At 49.3% G+C, this 24,683-nt stretch overlaps 1 protein-coding gene across 1 annotated transcript in view; it reads left to right on the plus strand.

Moving 5' to 3' along the window:
- The first annotated feature begins 1,918 nt into the window (after window positions 1-1,918).
- Window positions 1,919-24,683, plus strand: part of ggt1a (gamma-glutamyltransferase 1a) — a 40,908-nt gene continuing 18,143 nt past the window's right edge. The window contains exons 1-7 of the mRNA XM_078421124.1: window positions 1,919-2,085; window positions 3,470-3,600; window positions 5,811-5,903; window positions 9,493-9,685; window positions 17,232-17,392; window positions 17,765-17,914; window positions 19,067-19,203. Coding sequence (XP_078277250.1) covers window positions 1,919-2,085; window positions 3,470-3,600; window positions 5,811-5,903; window positions 9,493-9,685; window positions 17,232-17,392; window positions 17,765-17,914; window positions 19,067-19,203 — 1,032 coding nt within the window. The remainder of the gene's footprint in view (window positions 2,086-3,469; window positions 3,601-5,810; window positions 5,904-9,492; window positions 9,686-17,231; window positions 17,393-17,764; window positions 17,915-19,066; window positions 19,204-24,683) is intronic.

The following is a 24,683-nucleotide window of genomic DNA, read 5'->3' on the forward strand; positions in this document are numbered from 1 at the left end:
GAGTTTCCTGCACCGAACACCCGTTTTGAGCACGTGCACCTGGACTTGGTCGGCCCACTCCCACCGTCATGACACCACGCATAATCTGCTCACTTGTGAAGACCGGGTCACAAGATGGCAAGATGCTATCGCAGTCATCAACAGTACAGCGGAAATAATAGCCCGTGCTTTTGTTGACTGATGGATTTCGGTCTTAGTGGTCATGAATACGAGCACAAGCGACCGAGGGCCACAATTTGAGTCTGCTCTGTTTCAAACATTAACCGACCTCTTGGGTACGGACCGGATTTGAATGGCTGCGTCTCATCCACAAGCAGACGGCCTGATTGAACGGTTCCATCGCCAGTTGAAAGCTGCTCTGGCAGCCGGGGGAGACGCGTCGAACTGGAGTGAAGGGTTGCCTCTGGTTCTGCTTGCCATTCGTACGGCGGTGAAAGCAGACCTAGGATGTTCGTCGGTGGAAATGGTTTACGGCACAACTCTGAAGCTGCCCGGCAAATTTGTTGAACCAATCCCACAGACAGATCCAAGCAGGTATGTCGGTCGATTACGGTGAACTATGCAGCTACTCAGGCCAACGTGAACACCTGCAATGGTCTACGTGCCTGCTGACCTCCAACGTTGCAGATATGTTTTGGTCCAACACGACGCCGTCTGCCGATTTCCTCAGCCAGCGTACGATGGCCGTTACCAAGTCATCCAACGCTGACCCAAAGGTTTTGTGAACAATTGGAACGGGAAAACTGACACCGTATCCGTCGACCGGTCAAAGCCAGCATACGTCGAGAACCATCCGACTACCTCACCCACCGAACCAGCCAAGTCACAAGACCCCAACACTTCCTGTCAAAGACCTCTCACACTGCAGCACCAAACAAGATCAGGCCGTAAAATCAGCCTGCCAGACCGGTAAGGGGCAGGACAAAGCCAGGCAGTCTCCACCTTGTGTGACTCTGTGGCTGAGGGGGGAGCTGTTGGACCTTCACGCCTACATTGGTTTTCTACACAGCCTGTCACCGCTGGGGACTCGCCAGCAGCCTCACGAGTAGGTCCAGCCACAAGTCAATAACAACTGCAAGGTCAGACGCACTAATTGGCCTTATCTGCACACGGGTTATGACTGGTGAGAATGTAGGGAAAAGTGGCACTGGCTCAGCTAAGTGCCGTTTGTTCTTTGCTTTCTGTCGTGGGATTCAGTAGATCCCACAGCACTACTTCCTCTGCCTTTGAGGAAAAGATTTCTGATGACGTGTGACTCTCAAGAGAAAGAAAAATATTGCACATTTCTGTCCTATCTGGATGACCCTTTATTCTTGAACAGTTGTAACATCCATCGTCAATACTTTTTCCAGAACTTGTATGTTAACTGAACTATCATATTTCACCTGGGCAGCTTCCAACCCAACGGTATGAATATTGAATATTGAATAACCCTTGCATCCCCTCTCTCTCCTTCCCCCCACCCCCACCATAGTCACCATGCTAGTTTCACTGTCATCCTGTTGAGTTTCACTGCCTGTATAACTTGTTTTCACCCAGCCCACAGCGGGCTCCATCTTTCCTTGATCATCGTGCTATTTGCATATCTTTCCATCCTTTGTTCATCTAAATATCTTCTATATTTCTTGTTACCCTTCCCGCTGACTCTCAGTCTGAAGAAGGGTCTCGATCTGAAATGTCACCTATTCCTTTTCCCCAGAGATGCTGCCTGACCCGCTGAGTTACTCCAGCTTTTTTTGTGTCGATCTTCGGTGTAAACCAGCCTCTGCAGTTCCTTCCTAATCGTACCTCCCTTCGCGGCCTTCCGTTGCCATCTTGAAAACCTCTTCCTTGCCTATCTTTGTGTCATCAGCTATGTTCAGGACTCTTGCCCTGAGACCGTTGCCCAGAGTTGAACTGCCTTCTTGCTTCCTGCAGAATGAAACATGGGAGGAAAGGGATGGTGGTGGCCGTGCTGACGCTGCTGCTGATCCTGGTCGTATCGCTGGGCCTGTACTTTGGCCTGAGGCCTGACGAATCGATGGTCCATTCCTACGCTAAAGCAGCCGTGGCTGCCGACGCGACTGAGTGCTCGCAGATCGGCAGGTGAGTCTCGGCCGGCTCCACGGTGAGCCGGAGCTCTGAGGCGCTGGGTTTCCCGATGGCATGGTGGGAGTGCAGTGCCCCCTTGGGCCTCTTCTCGTCATTCACCGCCTGCAGCACAGGATTCCTAAGAGCCCCTCCTGCTTTCTGCCAGACCTGAGTGGACAGCCTTTCCCTGAGCACTGATTTAGATCTCATAATGTTTAATCTGTAAAAACATGGAGCAGTTAATATTTCACATCCAGGACCACATTGTCGGAATTGAGAAAGAGAGAAAATCGAGTCCTTTTTCAGTTGGAGGAAAGGAGGCGGAGAACGGGTCTCTTGCCCAAAGTAATAATAATAATAATAATAATAATAATAATAATGCATTACATTTATATAGCGCTTTTCAAACACTCAAAGACGCTTTTCAAACACTCAAAGTAGGGGAATCGAGAACCAGAGGGCAGAGGTTTAAGGTGAAGGGGGAAATATTTTATGGAAATCTATAACCTTTTCACACAAAGGGTGGGGGGTGTATGGAACAAGCTGCCGTAGGAGGTAGTTGAGGCCGGGACTTTCGTAATGTTCAAGAAGCAATTAAACAGGTACAAGGATAGGACAGGTTTAGAGGGACATGGGCTAAACACAAGCAGGTGGGACTAGTGTAGATGGGACATTTTGTTCAATGTGGGCAAGTTGATTTGTTATCTCCTTCAATTGTCTGCATTGTGCAATGAATAACGAGGTTGAGGGAGGTGTCGGCAGGCCAGACGAAAGGGGTCGTTTCAGAGAAACTGAGCCAAAGCAATGAAAAGAGAAGCAGACAGTACTGATAAAGAGGGCGGCACGGTGGCGCAGCGATAAAGTTGCTGCCTCACAGCACTTGCAGCGTCGGAGACCCGGGTTCGATCCCGACTACGGATGCTGTCTGTACAGTTTGTACGTTCTCCCCGTGACCGCGTGGGTTTTCTCCGAGATCTTTGGATTCCTCCCACACTCCAAAGTCGTACAGATATGTAGGTTAATTGGCTTGGTGTATGTGCAAATTGTCCCTGGTGTGTGTAGGATAGTGTTAATGTGTGCGGGGATCGCTGGTCGGCGCGGACTCGGTGGGCCGAAGGGCCTGTTTCCGCGCTGTATCTCCAAAACTAAAACTAAAAGTCATGAGCATAGAGGAGACCTGCTTGTGGGCACCGATCGCAGGGAGCTGGACTGGGAAGACATGAAAGTGAATCGTGGTTCAGATAAAGCCGCTGCTCGATGGCTCTGTGTGTTCCTCCCCGTTGACACCCTCACCCATGAGGTGGGCCTGGCTGCTCTGCTGCCTGCTCTGCTGACCCTCGTTGCCAGGGGACTGGTGGCACTGTGCCGAAGACTAACCCTGACTCTGCTCCTGCTGTAGGGACTTTCTCCAGCGGGGAGCATCGGCGGTGGACGCTGCCATCGGCAGCCTGCTGTGTGACGGGCTGGTTAACGCACACAGTATGGGCATTGGAGGAGGCTTCTTCATGACCATCTACAATGCACAGACAGGTGGGTGCCAGAGATATACAACGGTGAAAGGTAAGGACGACATGTCCAGCCCACATGAAGGGCTATCAATGGCTGGGTAAACGAAAAATGGGGAAGCATAGGAAGAAATAGTGAACTGTCAATGCTGTTTCACAAAAAAAAAAGTCCTGGAATAACTCCAGTGCATCAGGCAGCATCTCTGGAGAACATGGATGGGTGACGTTTCGGGTTGTGGTCCTTCTTCAGGCTGACTGTGGTGGAGGGGATAGAAAGCTGGAAGAGAGGAGGAGCAGGACAATGTGTGGCAAGTGATAGGTGGATACAGGTGAGGGGGTCTGCTTATGACGGGTACCGAGAACAAAAACAAAAGGCAAGGCTTCAGGAACAGAGAATGTATTGGAGGGATGCTTAAAAAATAATTGAGAGGCTAAAGAGAGTTCACAAAACTGCTCTGGCAGACAAATATACTCTGGGAAAGAGATAACCAAGCGATGAGAAAGGGCATTAGGGAGGGAAGTGGCAGCCTGTCTGTCTGACTCTCTACCGCCACTCCATGTCCATCCCTTGATTGAAGACGAGGAGCTGGGCCTCGAGTGATGGTGGGGAGCAGAGGCGGAGAGAGGGCAGGGCTGGAGGGCGACAGGGGAGTTATGGTGACAGGCAGCTGACAGGGCGGCACAGTGGCGCAGCGGTAGAGTTGCTGCCTTACAGCGCCGGAGACCGATGGCAATGCTCACTCAGGTCACATTCATCCACCCACGTATTCCTCAGCCTGCCAGAGTAACAGGGTTCGATCCTGAATACTGGTGCTTATCTGTACGGAGTATGTACGTTCTCCCCATGACATGCGTGGGTTTTCTCCGGGTGCTCCGGTTTCCACCCGCACTCCAAAGACACACAGGTATGTAGGTTAATTGGCTTGGTAAAATTGTAAATTGTCCCGAGTGTGTGGGGTAGGATAGTGTTAGTGTGTGGGGATCGCTGGTCGGTGCGGACTCAGTGAGCCGATGGGCTTTCTTCGGCACTGTATCTCTAAATTAAACCAAACTAAACTCAGGGTTACTCTGGCAGGCTGAGGAATACGTGGGTGGATGAATGTGACCTGAGTGAGCATTGCCATCGGGATCAGTGCTGGGGCTCAGCTGCTCACAATCTACTGCCACGATTCAGATCAAATATAACACATCCAAGCCTGATGATTTCACAAGGCTGGGCAACATTGTGGGCTGTGAGCACGGTTCAGAGGGAAGGCTATCCGTCACCTATCCATGTTCTCCAGAGATGGGTATTATAGACAGGCTCAGTGAACCTGGGAAGCCAGTGAGATATAATGCCAGCTTATCCATACAATATCGAGGGGCAGAGGATTGTGTTAAGTAGTAAAAGCTTGAAAGGTGTTGGTGATCAGAGGGGTGTCCTTGTGCATGGTTAACGTGCAGTTTCACCACTCAATTAGTTATTGCAGGATTGTGGCACTGAAGTGAAAGGCCACTTATGACCTTATGGAATGAAGGAACAGGGGTGAGGGGCTGAATTGCCCGCTCCTGCTAGCATTTCTCATGTTCTGATGGTCTAATGTTCTGATGCACGCCCAACGAGGCCCCACAGAATCCAACGTGACCACGGTCCATTAATGTGGCAATGTGGCCAACTCCAGCCCGGAAAGCAAGTCCCATTCCAGGGTGGGCAGTCAGTCTCATTTCCAGGCTGGAAATGTCAAATACTGGAGGGCGTTGCTTTATGGTGAGAGGGTAAAGTTTTCAAGAGATTTGAGAGGTACGTTTTCTACACAGAGAGTGATAAGTGTCTGGAACATGCTGCCAGGGGGGCTGGTAGAAGCAGATAGGATAGCAATTTGTAAGAAGCATCTAGACAGGCAAATGAACAAGTAGGGAACAGATGAATGCAGATTACCTGCAGATAGGTGTGATTAGTTACATTTGGCCTCCTGGTCAGTGCAGGTATGATGGGCCGAAAGCCTGTGTTCCCAGAGTCCTCTGCCTCTGACAAGGAGTGGGCAGGAGACAGATTCCATTGACGGCCCACGCTGTTACTGTGTAACTAAAGGTGGATGATGATACTTGGGTGATTGCAGCCCAGTGTCTGAGGGAGGTTCGGGTGAAGGCTACCTCCAGGTAGTTGAAGCTCTATCTGCCCAGATTCCAGCTCCGACTGTGACATGATTAGGTGATGGAAATAGTTGGAACCATGGTTTAATTCTTCTTTAACAGGAAAAGTAGACGTAATTGATTCCAGAGAAGTGGCTCCAGGACAAGCATCGAGAGATATGTTTGTTAACAAGACAGATGACCTGGCTCGTAAAGGTGAGCACTAAGGCAGCCAGTAATTTCACGTTGATTCCAGAGTTCACAAGCAGAAAGTCTACGATGAATTGTTGCCGAACTCCAATACTGTATCCAGCCTGGTTATTCTTCTGTTTGTTTCCAATTATTTCTCCTCCTCTTTCCTCTTTAAGAATTAATTCCATGGTATGACTTCTGCAAATGGTCTCTGACTGCGTGTTGATGAATATTGTTTTCTGAGAATCTATATTTCCCATTTATAAATTTGTTTCAAATAAATGACATGTAAATTGCCATTTCAATCCAGCCACTAAATTACATGTGGACATTTATCTGATGTGGCACATAAGTACAGCACTTAACCGTTACACTAAATTCTTGTTATTCGTTTGGGATTAGTCACAGATTTCCCAGGAATACATTCATTACATTGTGCAGATATCATCGAGGCCATTGCAGTGACATTGCAATCACACACAACAGTCAGCCATTTCATGGATATAATAACATCATTTATACATAGTCACCCACTTAAACATTGCTCTCCAAATATGTGCAGCAATCCATTTACAGGTGGGCCTCCACTTATTCAGTGTTCTCCATTTAAGTATGGCCCTTCATCGCCCTCCGATTACACGTGCTCCCGTATCGACTGTGCTCCATTCACATATATCCTGCATCTCTAGCTCTCCATTTAAAGTTCCCCCTCCCATTCTACCTGGGTCCCAGAAAAAGGAGGGATCGGTGGAGTGGTCTGCAAATGGTTGGTTCGGGGTAGGTTCCACTATAATGGGAATGAGCAGAGGGTTCCCTTATTTGGGGATAAGACATTCCATGTAAAGATCTTCATTTGTAGACGGTCCTCAACTTGTATCCAACCCTATGTTTATACAAAATCATGTATTTGTATATCGCTCCTCACCTCCCAATCCCACCCATCTACACATATATATAACTAGATGCTGGAATCTTGAGCAAAAAAACATTTGCTGGAGTAACTCAGTCGTTCAGGCTGCATCTATGGAAGGAATGGACAGATGAGCCTTTCATTATTTGGTAAGTTTCAATGAGGTCCCCCTCATCCTAAACTCCAGCGAGTACAGGCCCAGTGCCGTCAAACACTCATCATACGTTAACCCAATCTCTTCCTTGAGTCTGAAGAAGGTCCCTGACCCAAATTTCCCTCTTCGGTATAGGTTGCCTTACCCGCTGAGTTCCTCCTGCAACTTGCCTTTTTACAATTTGTAATCAAGATTGGGGTTTGCAGTTAACATGACCTCAATTACTGCCTCCACTGTCTGGTAGTAATGACAGTGAAACACTCATCAACTTCCTCTGCTGGCTCGTGTGGCATGAGATAAGCAAACTGCACCATTTCGTGGAGTAGAGATTGCATCGCCATCTTTGAACATCAGTGTTGTGGTCCATCCCTGCACTGTTTGTGGAGGTCTCGTGAGGAACAGGTACTTAGTTTAGTTTAGAGATACAGCGTGGAAACAGGCCCTTTGGCCCACCTGGGCCGCACCGACCAGCGATCCCTGCACATCTGCACTGTCCTACACACACTGGGGACAATTTGCATTTATACCAAGCCAATTAACTTACAAACCTGTACGTCTTTGGAGTGTGGGAGGAAACCGGAGATCTCGGAGAAAACCTATGCTGATCACGGGGAGAACGTACAAACTCCACACAGACAAGTACCTGTAATCAGGATCGAACTCGGGTCTCTGGTGCTGTAAGGCAACAACTGTACCGCTGCGCCACCGTGCCGCCCCTGGATCATCGACCATGTTACGGAGCGAAGGGCATTAGCACTTTCAGCCCAGCGTTCCCGGCTGGTGTCTTCTCTGTCTGCGACCAGCTAGCACAGAGATGTGCCAGAGTACAACAGCAGGCTGACGTCTAACTTCCACAGTCTTGAGAAATGAACCTAAACAGGTGAGACAGAGACCTGCACCTCCCCCACCCTTGTCAACCCATTCAGTGCTCTTGTTGTGGCCTCCTCTACATCGGTGAGACCAAACACAGACCAGACATGACCTTTCAATCAAGGCTGTTCTAGCTTTCCCTCTCAACCCCATTCTCTTGCTCTCTCCCCATAACTTTTGACACCCTTATTAATCACGAATCTGTCAATCTCAGCTTTAAAAATACCCAATGGCAACCTCCGCAAAGATTCCACACATTCATCAGCCTCTGACTAAAGAAATCCCTCCTCATCTCCTTGCTAAAGGTACACCCTTTTATTCTGAGGCTGTGCCCTCTGGCACTAGACTCTGCCACTTGTGGAAACATCCTCTCCACATTCACTCTATCCAGGCCTTTCATTATTCGGTAAGTTTCAATGAGGTCCCCCCTCATCCTAAACTCCAGTGAATACAGGCCCAGTGCCGACAAACCCTCATCATACGTTACCCCAATCAACCCTGGGATAGACAATAGACAATAGGTGCAGGAGGAGGCCATTCGGCCCTTCGAGCCAGCATCGCCATTCAATGTGATCATGGCTGATCATTCTCAATCAGTACCTCGCTCCTGCCTTCTCCCCATACCCCCTAACTCCGCTATCCTAAAGAGCTCTATCTAGCTCTCTCTTGAATTCTCGTAAACCTCCTCTGGACCCTGTCCAAAGCCAGCACATCCTTCTTCAAATATAGGGCCCAAAACTGCTCACAATAGTCCAAATGCAATCTGACCAGTGCCTTATAAAATCTCAGCATTACATCCCATTGCCTTTGCCTTCCTTACTACCAATTTGTCTTGCAAATAAACTTGTCAGTAATCCTGCACTAGCACTCCCGAGTTCCTTTGCACCTCCGATTTCAGATAGTCTACACCTTTATTCCTACTACCAAAATACATGACTCCACACTTTGCTACATTATATTCCATCTGCCACTTCTTTGCCCATTCTCCCAACCCATCCAAGTCCTTCTGCAGAGTCTCTGCTTTCTCCCTGCCCCTCCACCTATCTTCGTCTCATCTGCAAACATGGCCACAAATCCTTTAATGCCCTCATCTAAATTATTGATATACAACGTGAAGAGTAGCAGCCCCAGCACCAACCCTTGCAGAGCATTGATAGTCACTGGCAGCCAACCAGAAACAGCCCCCTTTATTGCCACTCTTTGCCTTCTGCCATCCAGCCAACCTGCTTTCCATGCTAGTATCTCCCCTCTGATACCTTGGGCTCTCATCTTCTTTAGCAGCCTCATGTGCACCATATCAAAGGCCTCCTGAAAATCCAGGTAAACCGCATCCACTGACTGTCTATCCTGGTATTTACTTCCTCAAAGAATTCCAACAGGTTCATCAGGCAAAATCTCCCTTTCACAAAACGATGTTGACTTCCTACTATTTTATCGTGTGCTTCTAAGTACTCAGAAACCTCATCTTTTATAGTGGACTCTACAATCTTGCCAACCACTGAAGTCAGGCTAACCGGCCTACAGTTTCAACTCTTCTGCCCCGCTCCCTTCTTGAACAGCGGAGTAATATTTGCAATTTTCCAGTCTTCTGGAACCACCCCTGCCTGACTCTAGTGATTCTTGAAAGATCACAACTCCCCACTAAGTTGTTGATTGCTTATTTCTCTGCCTACTGACAGGAGGGTTATCGATTGCCGTTCCCGGTGAAATCAGAGGGTTCCAACTCGCTCATCAACGGCACGGGAAGTTGCAATGGAATCAGTTATTTGCTCCAAGTATCGAACTTGCCAAAAAAGGATTTCCCATTGGCCGGGCTCTTGCGAATGCCATCGAACAGTATAAGGAGGACATTGAGAAAAGCCCATTGTTATGGTGAGTGTGAGACAGCACAATACAGGGCTGGGAACCACATGAGGACATGCCGATCCACAGGCAGGTTCCTGGCCTTCTGTGGTGACGTGACTGAAAGAACCACTTTAACGCAAATTCATTTAAAACATCAAAGCCTCAAAACTGCTCCCCAATAATGTGAGTTTAAAGTCATTCCATCTCGTTTCTTAATTGGCTATCTCATCTACTTGGTCCTTTTATTCTTCAAATGAATCAAGTTAATGCAAACACCCAAGGCACGAGGGACCGCAGAGGCTGGAGCTCGCCACAAGGAAGCAAACCGCTCTGGTCTCCCATCATTCATTTTGGTCCCCTTCCCCTCCACGTTCCATCCATCCACTACCCGTACATTTTGCTCGCTGGAACCTCGTCTGATTCCATCTACCCTCTCCACGAATGCCTTCATTATCACCTTCTTTACCTGTAAGATTCCAGCCCCTGTACTTTTGTGTCTCTGCTTATTGCTCTCCCCTCCACCCACCCTCACCCACTGGGCAGCACGGTGGCACAGCGGTAGAGTTGCTGCCTCACAGCGCCAGAGACCCGGGTTCCGATCCTGATTACGGGTGCTGTGGGTACGGAGTTTGTACGTTCTCCCTGTGACCGCGTGGGTTTTCTCCGAGTGCTCCCATTTCCTCCCACCCTCCAAAGACGTCCAGGTTTGTAGGTTAATTATTTTAGGTAAAATTGTAAATTGTCACAAGTGTGTAGGGTAGTGCTAGTGTGCAGGGATCACTGGTCGGTGCGGACTCGGTAGGGCGAAGGGCCTGTTTCAGCACAGTATCATTAAACTAAACTAAACCCTTATTTGGTTGGCTTCCACCCATCATCCACCTGCCTCTTGCCTCCCACCTTCATCCCTCCTCTACCTGGCTCCATCTGCCCATCACCCCTCACCTCTCCTCAATTCACTATTCACCCACTGACCCCGATCTCACCATTACCCCTCTGCTCTTTATAATAATAATAATAATAATAATGCATTACATTTATATAGCGCTTTTCAAACACTCAAAGACGCTTTACAGGGATTACTAGAACATAGAGAAGAAAATAAATAGATAAATAAGTAAACGAACAGAAAAAGGAGACAGAAGGTGAGGTGACGGTCAGTGGTTGAAGGCAGTGCTGAACAGGTGAGACTTCAGTGATGTTTTGAATGTGGTGAGTGAGGAGGAGTCTCTGACGGTTTGGGGTAGTGAGTTCCAGAGGGTGGGAGCAGCGATGGAGAAAGCCCTGTCCCCCCAGGATCTGAGTTTGGTCCGGATGGGGAGGGGACAGGAGGTTGGCAGCAGCAGAGCGGAGGGTGCAGGTGGGAGTGTGCCTGTGGAGGAGGTCAGTCAGGTAGGATGGGGCCAGGTTATGGAGGGCTTTGTAGGTCATGAGGAGGATTTTGTACTGGATTCTCTGGGGGATGGGGAGCCAGTGGAGCTTGTAAAGGACGGGGGTGATATGGTCACGGATCGGGGAGTGGGTGAGTAGACGGGCAGCGGAGTTTTGAATGTATTGAAGTTTACTGATGATTTTTGAGGGTGAGCCATAGAGGAGGCTGTTGCAGTAGTCCAGACGGGAGGTGATGAAGGCATGGATGAGGGTTTCTGCAGCTGTGGAGGAGAGGGATGGACGGAGACGGGCGATGTTTTTGAGGTGGAAGAAGGCTGTCTTTGTAATGTGTTTGATCAAAGATGAGTCCTGATGCAAGGTGTCGACCTGAAGAGTTGCCAGTTCCTATCCCCCCACAGATGCTGCCTGACCCGTTCAATTCATTCAGCAGTTTATTTTTGGAACCAATACACGCTGTGTTCCGTTTCATGAACACGTATGTCAAGAAACCATGTAGATCCTGTTATGACGAAGAGTCATGATGATGATATGCAAATACCGTGACCTGCGTATCAGGTGACTGGAGAGTTGGAAGGTGTGCTTGCTGTGTTCTCCAAGACGGAAGGTTGCAGTCAGGAGAGACAATAAACATAGAAACTAAGTAATGTAATTTATACAGATTGTGTCTGCATCATTATTCCACATCTGAGGCGGAGATGTGACATTGGCGACGAGGATATTTTGGATATTCTGGATATGTTGGATATCCTGGATTTTGGATTTGGATATTTTGGATTCTGAATCTGTGGCTACCTGCTGGAAAGAAAGGTTAGAAAAAGGTCGTAATGGCAGTCGCCGGAGCTGATTTCTTAGCACTTTGCGGAGTTGCACACTTTGATCCGACGGGTGATGTGAGTACCGTCAGCGTGAAGTGGAAAGCGTGGCTGGAGGAATTCGTGGCCTACGCCGACCGTCGCGGGCTCTTTCTTGATGAGAGTACGCTGGGGCAGAAGGAGCAGCGAAGAGCGTTGCTTCTCTTCACCGTGGGGGCCAAAGGTTCGAGAAATGTTTAAAACACTCCCTGTTCAGGTCTGCCATATCAAGATTCAAGATTCAAGATAGCTTTATTGTCATCCAAATTGGACGAAATTCAGTCACCCACAGTCCAACAACAAAAGCATCAAAATAGGCATTAAAATTACACAACCCCCAAAACACACAAAAGAAACATCCACCAAGAAAACATCCATCACAGTGAGTCTCCTCCAGTCCTCTCCTCACTGTGATGGAAGGCCACAATGTCTTTACCAAATACACTTCTAATCCAGTTGTTATTAATTCTTTAAAAATATGGAAGCAATTCAGACAATCCTTTGATATCTGTAAATTCTCAATACTCACTCCTATTGTAACGAACCATGCATTTCTGCCACCTTCGACAGATGCTTCATTCAGTGCTTGGCTCAATCATGGGGTCTGTTCATTTAAAGACATGTTTATAAATGGTTTGTTTGCATCTTTTGCGCAGATTGTTCAGAAATTCAATATCTCGAGGTCACACTTCTTTAGGTATATGCAAATTCGCAGTTTCATATCTTCTAATATCACTCAATTCCCTTCACAGCCCTCAGACACACTCCTAGACTCAATTAATAACATTACATCAATCAGAAAGGGAAAGATAGGTGACATCTATTCTTTACTAATAAAAGAAAACATGACAAGTCTTAACTCCCTAAAAGAGCAGTGGGAAAGGGATCTGGGCATGACAATTTCAGACTTTATCTGGTCAAAGATGATTGGGGGTATATACACATCTTCGATATGCATGAAGCATACTGTTATGCAGTTTAAGATTTTCCACCGATTGCACTGGACCAAAGCTAAGCTAGCCCAATTTACACCCAATATAGACTCCACGTGTGACCGTTGCAGGCAGAACCAAGCCACTTTAATTCACATGTTTTGGGATTGTCCTAAGTTATCTAATTTTTGGCAATTAATATTTGATATGCTCTCCCAAACTACCAATGAATCTTTGGAACCATCAGCCCCCCTTACTTTATTCGGTGTGGTAACACAAAATCTTGCATTAAATAATAATAAACAAAATCTTTTGTCTTTTGCCACGATGGTGGCCAGACGACAAATCTTGATCAGATGGAAAGATTGTAACCCTCCAACATTTGCACAGTGGATTAGGGATATGTTGTATTTTATTAAATTGGAGAAGATTAGGTATACTGTTAGGGAATCAGCTGACAAGTTTACATTGATATGGCAACCTTTTCTTAGATGTATTGATGCTTTAGGCTCTGATAATTTTATGGTTGGGTAGCGTCTTTGATATGTGTGTATGTAATTAAGAGTGGAATTGAAATATTAGAATGGTCCCTGATATGTCTTAACATTCCGATTTTTCTGCTTCCCTCCTCTCTGGGATTAAAAAATATATATATATTTTTAAAATTTTTTTTAAAAAAATTAAATTTATTTTATTTTATTTTTATGTTTAGTATATTGAATGGTATTGCGGGTGGGGGGTGGTGGGTGGGGGGATACTTATCAGCATTAATGTGTTCATGCATTGAATTATCAAAGCTGTATTAATAAAAATCAGAAATAAACTTTGTTAAAAAAAAAAAAAAACGCTCCCTGACACCGGAATGAAGGAAGACTATAAGAAAGCCGTCGATACATTGAGCAGTCATTATGTGGTGGTGCCAAATGCTACATTTCAACGCCATTTATTCCGCAAAACAATACAGGAAGAGGGCGAAACTGTTGCTCAATTTGTGCCGAGGAGGTTTCTGTCAGATGCAGATATGTGGCTGCTGATGTGGAAAACCAGATATTGGATCAGGTTGTCCAGCACTGCAGGCCAGACAAGCTCAGGAGAAGGCTGCTAGAAAAAGGCGGTGAGTTAAACCTTAATGATGCTCTGTCGATTGCAGCAGCACTGGTAGCTGTCGATGGACAGTTTCACAGCATGAAATTGAAAGATTCCAAGACTGGGCAAGTTAACTGGTTGTCCCACGGGAGACCAAGAAGGAAGCCTGAACGTGAGATTGAGTGTTACAGGCATGGCAACATGGGTCACGTAGGGAAAGATGCATGTTGTCCGGCAAAAGGTAGAATATGTAGGAAGTGTGGAGGCAAAGATCATTTTGCAAAGAAATGTCAAAGTAAGGCCAGGGGCAATACAAGTGATTACAACAAGAGTGACTCTTCCAAGGCAAGGGAGAAAGGGAAGTCCAATGACAAGATAGACAGACCGTGGCAGAAAAAGGTCACATCCGTCACGATAAAGATGGTTTCGGAATTGATGACGACAGTGATGAACCTGGTGAGCATGCTGTTAAAAGGAATTATCAGTTTGCATTGAATGATAGCCATCTGGAGAAAGTTGCAGTGACCATCGGAGGTGTTACAGTGCCAGTGATTGTCGATTCTGGTAGTGACTGCAACACAATTGACAGATCACTGTGGGAATGCTTGAAACAGCAGAAAGTCAAGTGCACGTCAAGGAGGTGTAGTAGGACGTTATATCCATACACCGCAACTGAACCGTTGGAGACCATTGGATGCTAAAGTAGAAGTCGGAGATAGAAAAACTGATGCAGAATTCGTGGTGATTAAAGAGAAAGGAGAACCCCTGCTCAGTAGAAGCACAGCTCGAGAGCTGGGAGTGCTTCACATCGGAGTGCATGTCAATCCCGTGCAGTCATTTGATGACATGAGGCAGGAGTTTCACTCAGTATTCCGAGGGGTTGGAAAATTGAAAGGCCGGCAAGTGAAGTTAGCCATTGATGAAACTCTTAAGCCGAGAGCACAACCGGTGCGGAGAACGCCATTTGGACTTCGTGGAAAAGTAGAAGCTAAAATCAAGGAGTTGATTGATCAGGCCATTATTGAGCCAGTTGAACATTCAACACCATGGGTGAGTCCAGTAGTGATAGTGCCGAAACCCAATAATGATATCAGACTGTGCGTGGAAATGCGGAGAGCCAATGAAGCAATAATCAGAGAAAGACACCCAATTCCTTCGATCGATGAGGTTCTACAAGAGTTATCAACCAATAAAGTGTTCTCCAAAATTGATCTCAAGTGGGGTCAATTGGAATTACATCTAGAGTCAAGAGAGATGACAACATTTGTCACTCACTGTGGATTATACCAGTACAAAAGACTGATGTTTGGAATCAATGCTGCCCCTGAGATCTATCAGTATGAAATCCACAGAGTGATTCAGAGTGTACCAGGAGCAGCAAACATATCTGATGATATCATCGTCCATTTATCAATTTGTGAAGAGCATGACAGGAGATTGAAGCTAGTGTTGACTAAACTTCAAGAAGCAGGTCTCACTGTGAATGAGGACAAGTGCAAGTTTGGCGTCTCTGAGATGGATTTCATGGGACACAGACTCACAAGTGAAGGGCTGAACCCGGCAAAGGCTAAAGTGAAAGCTGTTGCAGATGCACGTGAACCTCAGAATGCAACTGAGATGAGGAGCAACCCACCAGAACCAGTTAGAAGTACAAAGTTGCCAACAGGACCATGGGTCGACGTAGCTGTTGACTTTCTAGGACCACTTCCAACAGATGAATCAATTACGGTGGTGGTAGACTACTACAGCAGAGACTATGAGAATACAGTGATGAAATCAACTACGGCAGACAAGACTGTACAGGCATCAGCAGAGATTTTCGCCAGACACGGGTTGCCTGTTACGTTGTACTCCGACAATGGGCCACAGTTTGTTTCCGATGCGTTTGCTGAGTACATGAGAACCACAGGTATTCATCATCACAAGGTGACTCCTAAATGGCCACAAGCTAATGGAGTAGAGAGACAAAACCAGTCCATAGAGAAGAGGATACGAATCGCCCATGGTGAAGGGAAAAACTGGAAGGAGGCGCTGCTAGCATACATAGCAGTATATCAGGCGATCACTCACTCAACGACAGGGAAAAGCACTGCAGAAGCCTTGTCTGGAAAGAAAATTCACACTAAAATGCCAGAAGTACGAGAGATCACGGAAGGCCAGGAGCTGAGAGACCGTGACGCCGAAAAGAAAGGTGCGGCAAAATGGTATGCCGACTTGAAACGAGGAACCAGGCACTCGGAAATAATGCCAGGTGATGACGTACTTGTGAGGCGAGATGTTAGTGGTAAGATGGACACTCCTTACCATTGCCAGCAATGCAGTGTTGTATCGAGGAGCGGCAGCAGGGTGACAGTCGAGTCTCCAGAAGGTGTTATTTGCAAGAGGAATGTATCGAGTGTAAAAAGGTACATGTCGAGAGACACTCGAATCGTAGGGGGGGGGGGGGGGGGGAAATTCCACCGAGAGCCACCGATTCGGAGGGGCCAGAAGACATCCCTGAGGTGGTGACTGGTGTTTCTGAGCCAACGAGGATTCCTGAGGTGGTGACCAGTGTTCCAGAGGCAGCAGGCTGCGACCCAGGTGGTGAGCAGAGACAGTGTCTGGGTGACAACTCTTCGGCAGGTTCAACAGACTCTGATGTTCTTGCGCCAGCTGGTAGACCACAACGTGAAAGGAGAGTTCCCAAAAGATACGGCGATTTTGTGTTATAGACTATAGTTATGGTTTTATAAGAAAATAACTGCAGATGCTGGTACAAATCGAAGGTATTTATTCACAAAATGCTGGAGTAACTCAGCAGGTCAGGCAGCATCTCAGGAGAGAAGGAATGGGTGACGTTAATGTAACTTATACAGATTGAGTCTGCATCATTATTCCACATCTGAGGCGGAGATGTGCCGGATCCTGCACTCACATACCTTCACATAGTCGTGCAGCATGGAAACAGGCCATTCAGCCCAACTTGCCTATGCTGACCAAGATGTCCCTTCTACGTTAGTCCCAACTACGTGCATTTGGCCCATATCCCTCTAAATCGTTGCCATTGATGTACCCACACGCGTGATGCCCACACACCCCGCATCCCACCCACCCCCCACCCCCACTCTTTGAATGAAGGATCTGCCATCACACACTGACCAAGTACCTTGGTAAAGTCCAATATGGGTTTGGGGAGGGGGGGGGGGGGGGAGAGAGAGGAGGTGTGTGTTGGTGGGTGGACAAAGCAGCATGCAGTCCTACACGTGATTTGCCGTGTACATGTTCATGAACATGTGACAAGTGCGGCCACTTGACTCCCTGTCGTTCTCTCAACAGTGAGGTGTTTTGTCACTCCAATGGCGCCATCCTCCACGAACACGACATCATCAAGTTCCCCAAACTAGCCCGAACCTACCAGATCCTGGCGGATGAAGGAGCCGATGCATTTTACAACGGGTCCCTGTCCCAGCAGATTGTGGATGACATCAGGAACGCAGGTGGGCTGGCTGGCCGTGGACAGTGGTTGCTTCCCCATTGTCCAGCTCATTACTTCACAGATACAGTGTGGAAACAGGCCCACCGTGTCCGTGCCGACCAGTGATCCCTGTACACTAGCACCGTCCTACACACGAGGGACGATTTACAGAAGACAATTAACTGTAGTGTGTAATTTTACAGCGTTCCATCCGCTCTCCTGCAGGGAGATGCAGACCACCAGGGCATTGGCCAAAGGTGCGACAGTGGCAGGGGCAAAGGCAGTGAGCAAGTACACCAGGTCCAAGTCCAGCTCCACACAGTGCCGGCAACACGGAGCAAAATGCCTCCCGCGCTGGTTGCACCATTACACTGAAGTCCTTTTCTTCCCGCAGGTGGCATTGTAACACTCGATGACCTGAGGAACTACACACCTCGACTGAGCGAGAATCCAGTGAACCTGTCGCTGGGCGACTACAGGCTGCTGGTGCCCAACGCTCCGTCTAGTGGCCTGGTGCTCGGCCTGATTCTCAACATCCTGAAGGGTGAGATGTGGCAAAGCTGTCTCCAGTGGTGCAGGAGGGGTGGCAATGCCCAGTGTGGGGGGGGTGGCATTGCCCAGTGTGGGGAGGAGGTGTTGTTGCCCAGTTTGGGGGGGGGGGGTGGGGGTGTTGTTGCCCAGTGTGGGGAGGGGGTGGCATTGCTCAGTGTGGGTGGGGAGTGACATTGCTCAGTGTGGGTGGGGAGTGACATTGCCCAGTGTGGGGAGGGGGTGACATTGCCCAGTGTGGGGAGGGGGTGACATTGCCCAGTGTGTGGGGGGGGTGACCTTGCCCAGTGTGGGTGGGGAGTGACATTGCCCAGTGTGGGGAGGGGTTTTGATGCCCAGTGTGGGGAGGGGTGTTAATGCACAGTGTGGGGAGGGGGTGGCATTGCCCTGTGTGGGGGAGGGGGTGACATTGCCCAGTGTGGGGAGGGGCAGTCGAGTGTGTGCCCTGAACAAGTCATTAACCATCCATCCCCATCTTTCCCAGTGCTCCTGCTTGCAGTGCCAATCCAACGGCTACGGTTCACAGGCAAACCACAGAAGCATTGCTCATTACAGCCTGTGGGAGTGGGGACTGGGGCCAGTCTTGGGACTGCAGGAGTGAGAGTACAGCACATCAGGGGCGGCTCTTTAACTCCTGGGGACAGCAGCAATCACACAGAGCTGGGTAATGGATCTGTGGAACTCTCTGCCCCAGGGCGCCTGTGGAGGATGGATCATCAGGGGTATTTAAAGTGAGGTCGATACATGTTCTGACGAACTGCGAGCTCAGTCGTGTCTGTGTCTGTATTCAATGGTAGAGCAGGCCTGAGGGATGAATCACCTCTCTTCCTGACATTTCCCATGGTGTTTGTGGGTCTGTGAATTTCCCCAGTGCCAGTGACCCCACACTCCCACATGGTGGGCCCCACAGGCTGGGCTCCACAAGATGGGGTCCCCAGGGTGGGCTCCCCAGGGTGGGGTCCACAAGATGGGCCCCACAGGCTGGGCTCCACAAGATGGGCTCCCCAGGGTGGGCTCCCCAGGGTGGGCTCGGCGTGCAGACTGCTCTGTGAAGAAGACATTCCCTGACCTTGCAATGCTGGGTCAGCTGTCACCAGGCAACCTGACCCCAGTCTCTCTCTCTCTCTCTCTCTCTCTCCACCCACAGGTTACAACTTCACTTCAGACAGTGTCTCCACAGTGGAACGGAAAGCCTTGACTTACCACCGAATTATCGAAGCGTTTAAGTTTGCGTACGCAAAGAGGAGCTTGTTGGGAGACCCTCGATTTGTCAACATCACTCGGGTAGGCTGCCTGCTGTAACATCGGGCTCGGGGGAAGGTTATTCACCAGCTTGGGGCCTGACCACCAAATGCCCAGCCGCCCAATGTCCCAGCCTTCACTCAATACGTGAATGTGCCTGGGTCCAGCCATCTAATGGCTTCAGGTCTCACCGCAAGGAGTTGGGCCCCACTCATTAGGGTAGGAAGGAACTGCAGGTGCTGGTTTGAACCAAAGATAGACACAAAAAGCTGGAGTAACTCAGCGGGACAGGCAGCATCTCTGGAGAGAAGGCATGAATGACGTCACCCACCCATTCCTTCTCTCCAGAGATGCTGCCTGTCCCGCTGAGTTACTCCAGCTTTTTGTGTCCCACTGATTAGTACTTTGATTTAGGCATTTAAGGGACAAAGCTGGATTGGGTTGAGCCAGCGCTGCCGTCGCAGCTGCGGCTTGCCTGCAGTCCGTCTGTCTTTTGTGTTTTTTGTTGTTTTTGTCTGAATTGTAGTTTTAATATGGTGTAGGGTTTGTATGCTATGTTTGGGAACGGGAACGGGAACTGTAAAATTCTCTCTCCCGAACGGAGACGCGACCTTTGTTTCTGTGTCGTGTCTCCATTCCCGTTGCGGCCTACCACCGGCCATGCACTTGGGACCACCTGGGGCTCTGGTTCGCAGAGCCCGCGGCCCGGACTCACCACCTGCGGCGCTGGCTACCTTCGGATGCTGCGGGAGCGGCTGCGATTCGTCTCCGGAGGCTCCGGCGCAGGCTGCGTGGATGTCGGAAGCCCGCAGGCCCCTGGATGGGGGCCGACATCGGGACGTCCGGCAGCGGCAGCGACAGCGTGTTCGCCCGTCCCGAATCGTGGGGCTTGGGTCGGCCCGCCGCGGACCTTTCACCGTCCGGCGCGGCCTGGAATAGGCCGCGGGATTTTCACCGCCCAGCAGGGGCTTCAATGTCGGGAGCCCCGACCGCCCCGACGTGGCAACTCCAACAGCCTGACCGCGGGTCAAGATGGCAGGGAGGAGAAAAGACATTGTGGCCTTCCATCACAGTGAGGAGGGACTGGAGGAGACTCACTGTGATGGATGTTTCTTTTTGTTTGGTGTTAGTTTGTGATTGTATGTGTTATTGCATTTTTATTGATTATTCTTATTGGTCTTATTGTTCAACTGCGGGTAATGTTTCATTTCACTACACATTTATGTGTATGTGACAAATAAACGACTATTGACTATTGAAAGCAGGAGATCAGCCATGATCGAATGGCGGAGTAGACTTGATGGGCCGAATGGCATCATTCTGCTGCTATCACTTATGAGGTTATCAATACTGTGACCCAGGCAGGGTGATGTTGTGAGCAGAGGGACCAATGACGTAGAGTCCACCCTCGGATGACAATCAGCTCCCCATCTAAGTCTTGTATCCCGGACAAAGTTACCACTGAGCCCGATGGTTCAGAGGCATCGATGTGACTGTTGGTGACTGCTCCCAGCGAGGTGTGGCAAATACAAGACAGGTCTCACCGCCCTTACAGAGCCCGGCTTTCACAGCCCCCACTGAGGCTGCGGGAGGGTTTGGAAAACTACGAAGGCTGGAGGAAGTGTAGCAAAGGGAGGATAGGGCAGCTGGGGACGCTGACTTTGGGAATTGGGGAGGGTTTTCGGAGAACAAGTGAGGAGGGAAACATTCCGCTCGTGGGAGGTGCCCAACGGACTCCCCCCCCCCCCCCCAGGAATTGGGAGAGAGGGGATTGCGAGACAGGAGAGTGGCACTTGAGCAGAGAGGGGAGGAACCTGCGAAATGTTTCAAGCAGCCCAGCATGGGCAGGATGGGCAGAATGGCCTCTTCCTTTGCTGAATCACTGGAGGTCTCTGGGCTGGGCCCAGTCATTGCCCCAGTGAAATGGTGGCACTTTGTGCTGAACACTCCTCACTCACCTACTGCCATCTCCAGGATGTCCCCTTGCCTGAACTCTGCAGTCATTCAGCAGGACTGGTGGCACCGTGCCCCTGGCAACAGCTCTGGCAGCAAGCAGACAGTCACAGCTCTCAGGGGACACTGAGGGTAATACACAAACTTCAATTAATTATTGAATATTATGCTCAGTCCCAAGAGTGAGATTAAAATCAGTTGTAATCCCAAGTATCTTAATACCAGCGGGCAATTACAGTACAGGGGCAATTGTTTGTTTATTATGCCCAGTTGGTTGCTCAGTTGTAGAAACATAGAAACATAGAAAATAGGTGCAGGAGGAGGCCATTCGGCCCTACGAGCCAGCACCGCCATTCATCGTGATCATGGCTAATCGTCCACAATCAATAACCCGTGCCTGCCATCTCCCCATATCCCTTGATTCCACAGTTGTAGTAATGACTTAGAATATTATTTAATTCTCACTTATGAAATCATGGTGTAAAGACATGCATTGCAATACTGCTACAGCTTACTGTAGAGAGCATTGGCTTTGGCTGGGGTGTAGTGATGGCGGTGTTTTCCCAAGCGAGGCTCAGTTGGCTCATCACCACGTCTGTCAGTGGCAGTGGGGCAGCAGGTAATACAAGGACAGAGAGTTAGAGAGAGTTAGATGTAGCTCTTAGGGCAAACGGAATCAAGGGATACGGGGGAAAAGCAGGAACGGGGTACTGATTCTGGATGATCAGCCTTGATCGTATTGAATGGCGGTGCTGGCTCGAAGGGCCGAATGGCCTCCTCCTGCACCTATTTTTCTATGTTTCCATCTTTCTATCTGTGTACCTGTCCAAATGTTTCTTCAAAGATCCTAACCTTGCACCGGCACACAGCGAGGTACTAGTCAGACAGACACGCCCGTTAGGTGATGCTCGGCCTCTGTGGTAGGGATATCCTCTTCTGCAACGTTCTCTGGGGGTTGATGACCAGGGTACATCCGCTGTTGCTGTGCTGGTGGCGCCTGCTTGTGGTTGTGTGGGGGATATCAGTGCTGTGCAGTCACACCGCCTCCAGCAGCGGTGGGAGTCACCGGACCCCCCGCGGGGGTTATGACAGTGGTCCCCACTGGCTGACACCAGTGTGTGAGTGAGAGAGAGAGGGAGAGAGAGAGAGAGAGTGAGTGAGCGAGTGAGTGAGAGACCCTTCCGTCGCTGCCATTGACCCCCTGCTCCTTGCCCACGACTGTGTCGAAGGCGAAGCTGCTCTTTACCACAAAGGATGGAACTGCAGATGTTGGTTTAAATCGAAGATCGACACAAAAAGCCGGAGTAACTCAGCGGGACAGGCAGCATCCCTGGAGAGAAGGAATGGGTGACGTTTCTTCAGTCTGAAGAAGAGTCTCGACCCGAATCGTCACCCATTCCTTCTCTCCAGAGATGCTGCCCAATAACCGGCCCCACAGAAACAGGTCTCGCAGGCGGCTTTTGCATCTGCTTCTGAAGGCGCGGCGCCGCTAGTGCTGGAGTTTTCAGTGGAGATGGCTCCGAAATCCTGAGCGTGGGAGTGACCTTTGGGGACTGAGAGAGCACGGTACGCAACCACACTCCGACATCGGCCAGCGGCAGCTCAGCACATCCACATGGCTGCCTGTGTAATGCCAGAGACTGCTGCTAATGTTACAAACAAACAATGGCACTGAACATGACTGTCCATCAGCCCACAATGCAGGCGACACAGTGCAAAGGACAGATGTGGTAAATGACCACTATACTGTACCTTACATCTCCGGGCTTCCAGCAAATGGTAGGTAGTGTGTGTGGCAGCTCCAGGGACCAGAGACCTTGGACCGAAGCAGCGGTAGAGTTGCTGCCTTACAGCGAATGCAGCGCCGGAGACTCAGGTTCGATCCTGACTACGGGCGCCGTCTGTACGGAGTTTGTACGTTCTCCCCGTGACCTGCGTGGGTTTTCTCCGAGATCTTCGGTTTCCTCCCACACTCTAAAGACGTACAGGTATATAGGTTAATTGGCTGGCAAAATGTAAAAATTGTCCCCAGTGGGTGTAGGATAGTGTTAATGTGCGGGGATCGCTGGGCGGCGCGGACCCGGTGGGCCGATGGGCCTGTTTCCGCGCTGTATCTCTAAATCTAAATCTCAAAAAGCAGGGAGGGGGGTGCAGATTTCCCAAGGAATGCGCTCCAGAGCACAATAGGTAACGTCCCATCGCCCAGGCTCGTATTGCCCGCAATGATAGTCAAGTCAAGTCAATTTTATTTGTATAGCACATTTAAAAACAACCCACGTCGACCAAAGTGCTGTACATCTGATTAGGTACTAAGGGAAAAAAATGAAACATAGAGTAGCACGCAAACATAACAGCACATACAAAACAGTTCACAGCGCCTCCTCAATGAGCCACAAACGCTAGGGAGTAAAAATAGGTTTTGAGCCTGGACTTAAAGGAGTCGATGAAGGGGGCAGTTCTGATGGGGAGAGGGATGCTGTTCCACAGTCTAGGAGCTGCAACCGCAAAAGCGCGGTCACCCCTGAGCTTAAGCCTAGACCGCGGGATAGTGAGTAGCCCCAAGTCGGCCGACCTGAGGGACCTGGAGTTAGAGAGGTGGGTTAGAAGATTTTTGATGTTGGGGGGGGGGGGGTGTCCATTTAGGGCTTTATACGTGAATAGGAGGAGCTTGAAGTTGATTATGTACCGTACAGGGAGCCAGTGGAGAGAGGCCAGAATCGGGGTGATGTGGTCCCTTTTACGGGTACCCGTCAGGAGTCTCGCTGTGGCGTTTTGGACCAGTTGCAGGCGGGACAGGGAAGATTGGCTGATCCCAGTGTATAGGGAGTTGCAGTAGTCTAGGCGGGAGGAAATGAAAGCGTGAATGATGTTTTCAGTGTCGTCGAATTGGAGGAAAGGAAAGACAACAGATAACAACAGATAACAGACAACAGGTGCAGGAGGAGGCCATTCACCCCTTCGAGCCAGCACCGCCATTCAATGTGATCATGGTTGATCATTCACAATCAGTACCCCGTTCCTGCCCTCTCCCCATACCCCCTGACTCCGCATGCTTGCAGCCCAGTGATATGAACATCGACTTCTCCAACTTTAGATAGTTCTTCTGTCCCTCTCTTCCCCTCCCCTTCCCAGATCTCCCTCTATCTTCCTGTCTCCACCTATATCCTTCCTTTGTCCCGCCCCCCCCCTGACATCAGTCTGAAGAAGGGTCTCGACCCGAAACGTCGCCCATTCCTTCTCTCCTGAGATGCTGCCTGACCCCCTGAGTTACTCCAGCATTTTGTGAATAAATACCCTGACTCCGTGACCAGTTAAGATTTCCTGATACCCTGGGAGCTCTGAGTGTGGACAGAGATAAAATAAACAACTAACCAGGGATCAGGGAGCAAGTCTTTCGGTGTGAAATTTGGTAATATGGGGGCAACGTGGGGGTCTCCACGTCCGTCTGCGGCGAATGCAATAACAGACAGGCAAATATATAATAATTCAAGATTCAAGATTCAAGATATCTTTATTTGTAATCCAAAAAACAATTTTTTTGGACGAAATTTAGTCAACCACAGTCCAAC

Source organism: Rhinoraja longicauda, chromosome 25 (genome assembly GCF_053455715.1).
Source record: "Rhinoraja longicauda isolate Sanriku21f chromosome 25, sRhiLon1.1, whole genome shotgun sequence".
Taxonomy (NCBI): Eukaryota; Metazoa; Chordata; class Chondrichthyes; order Rajiformes; family Arhynchobatidae; genus Rhinoraja; species Rhinoraja longicauda.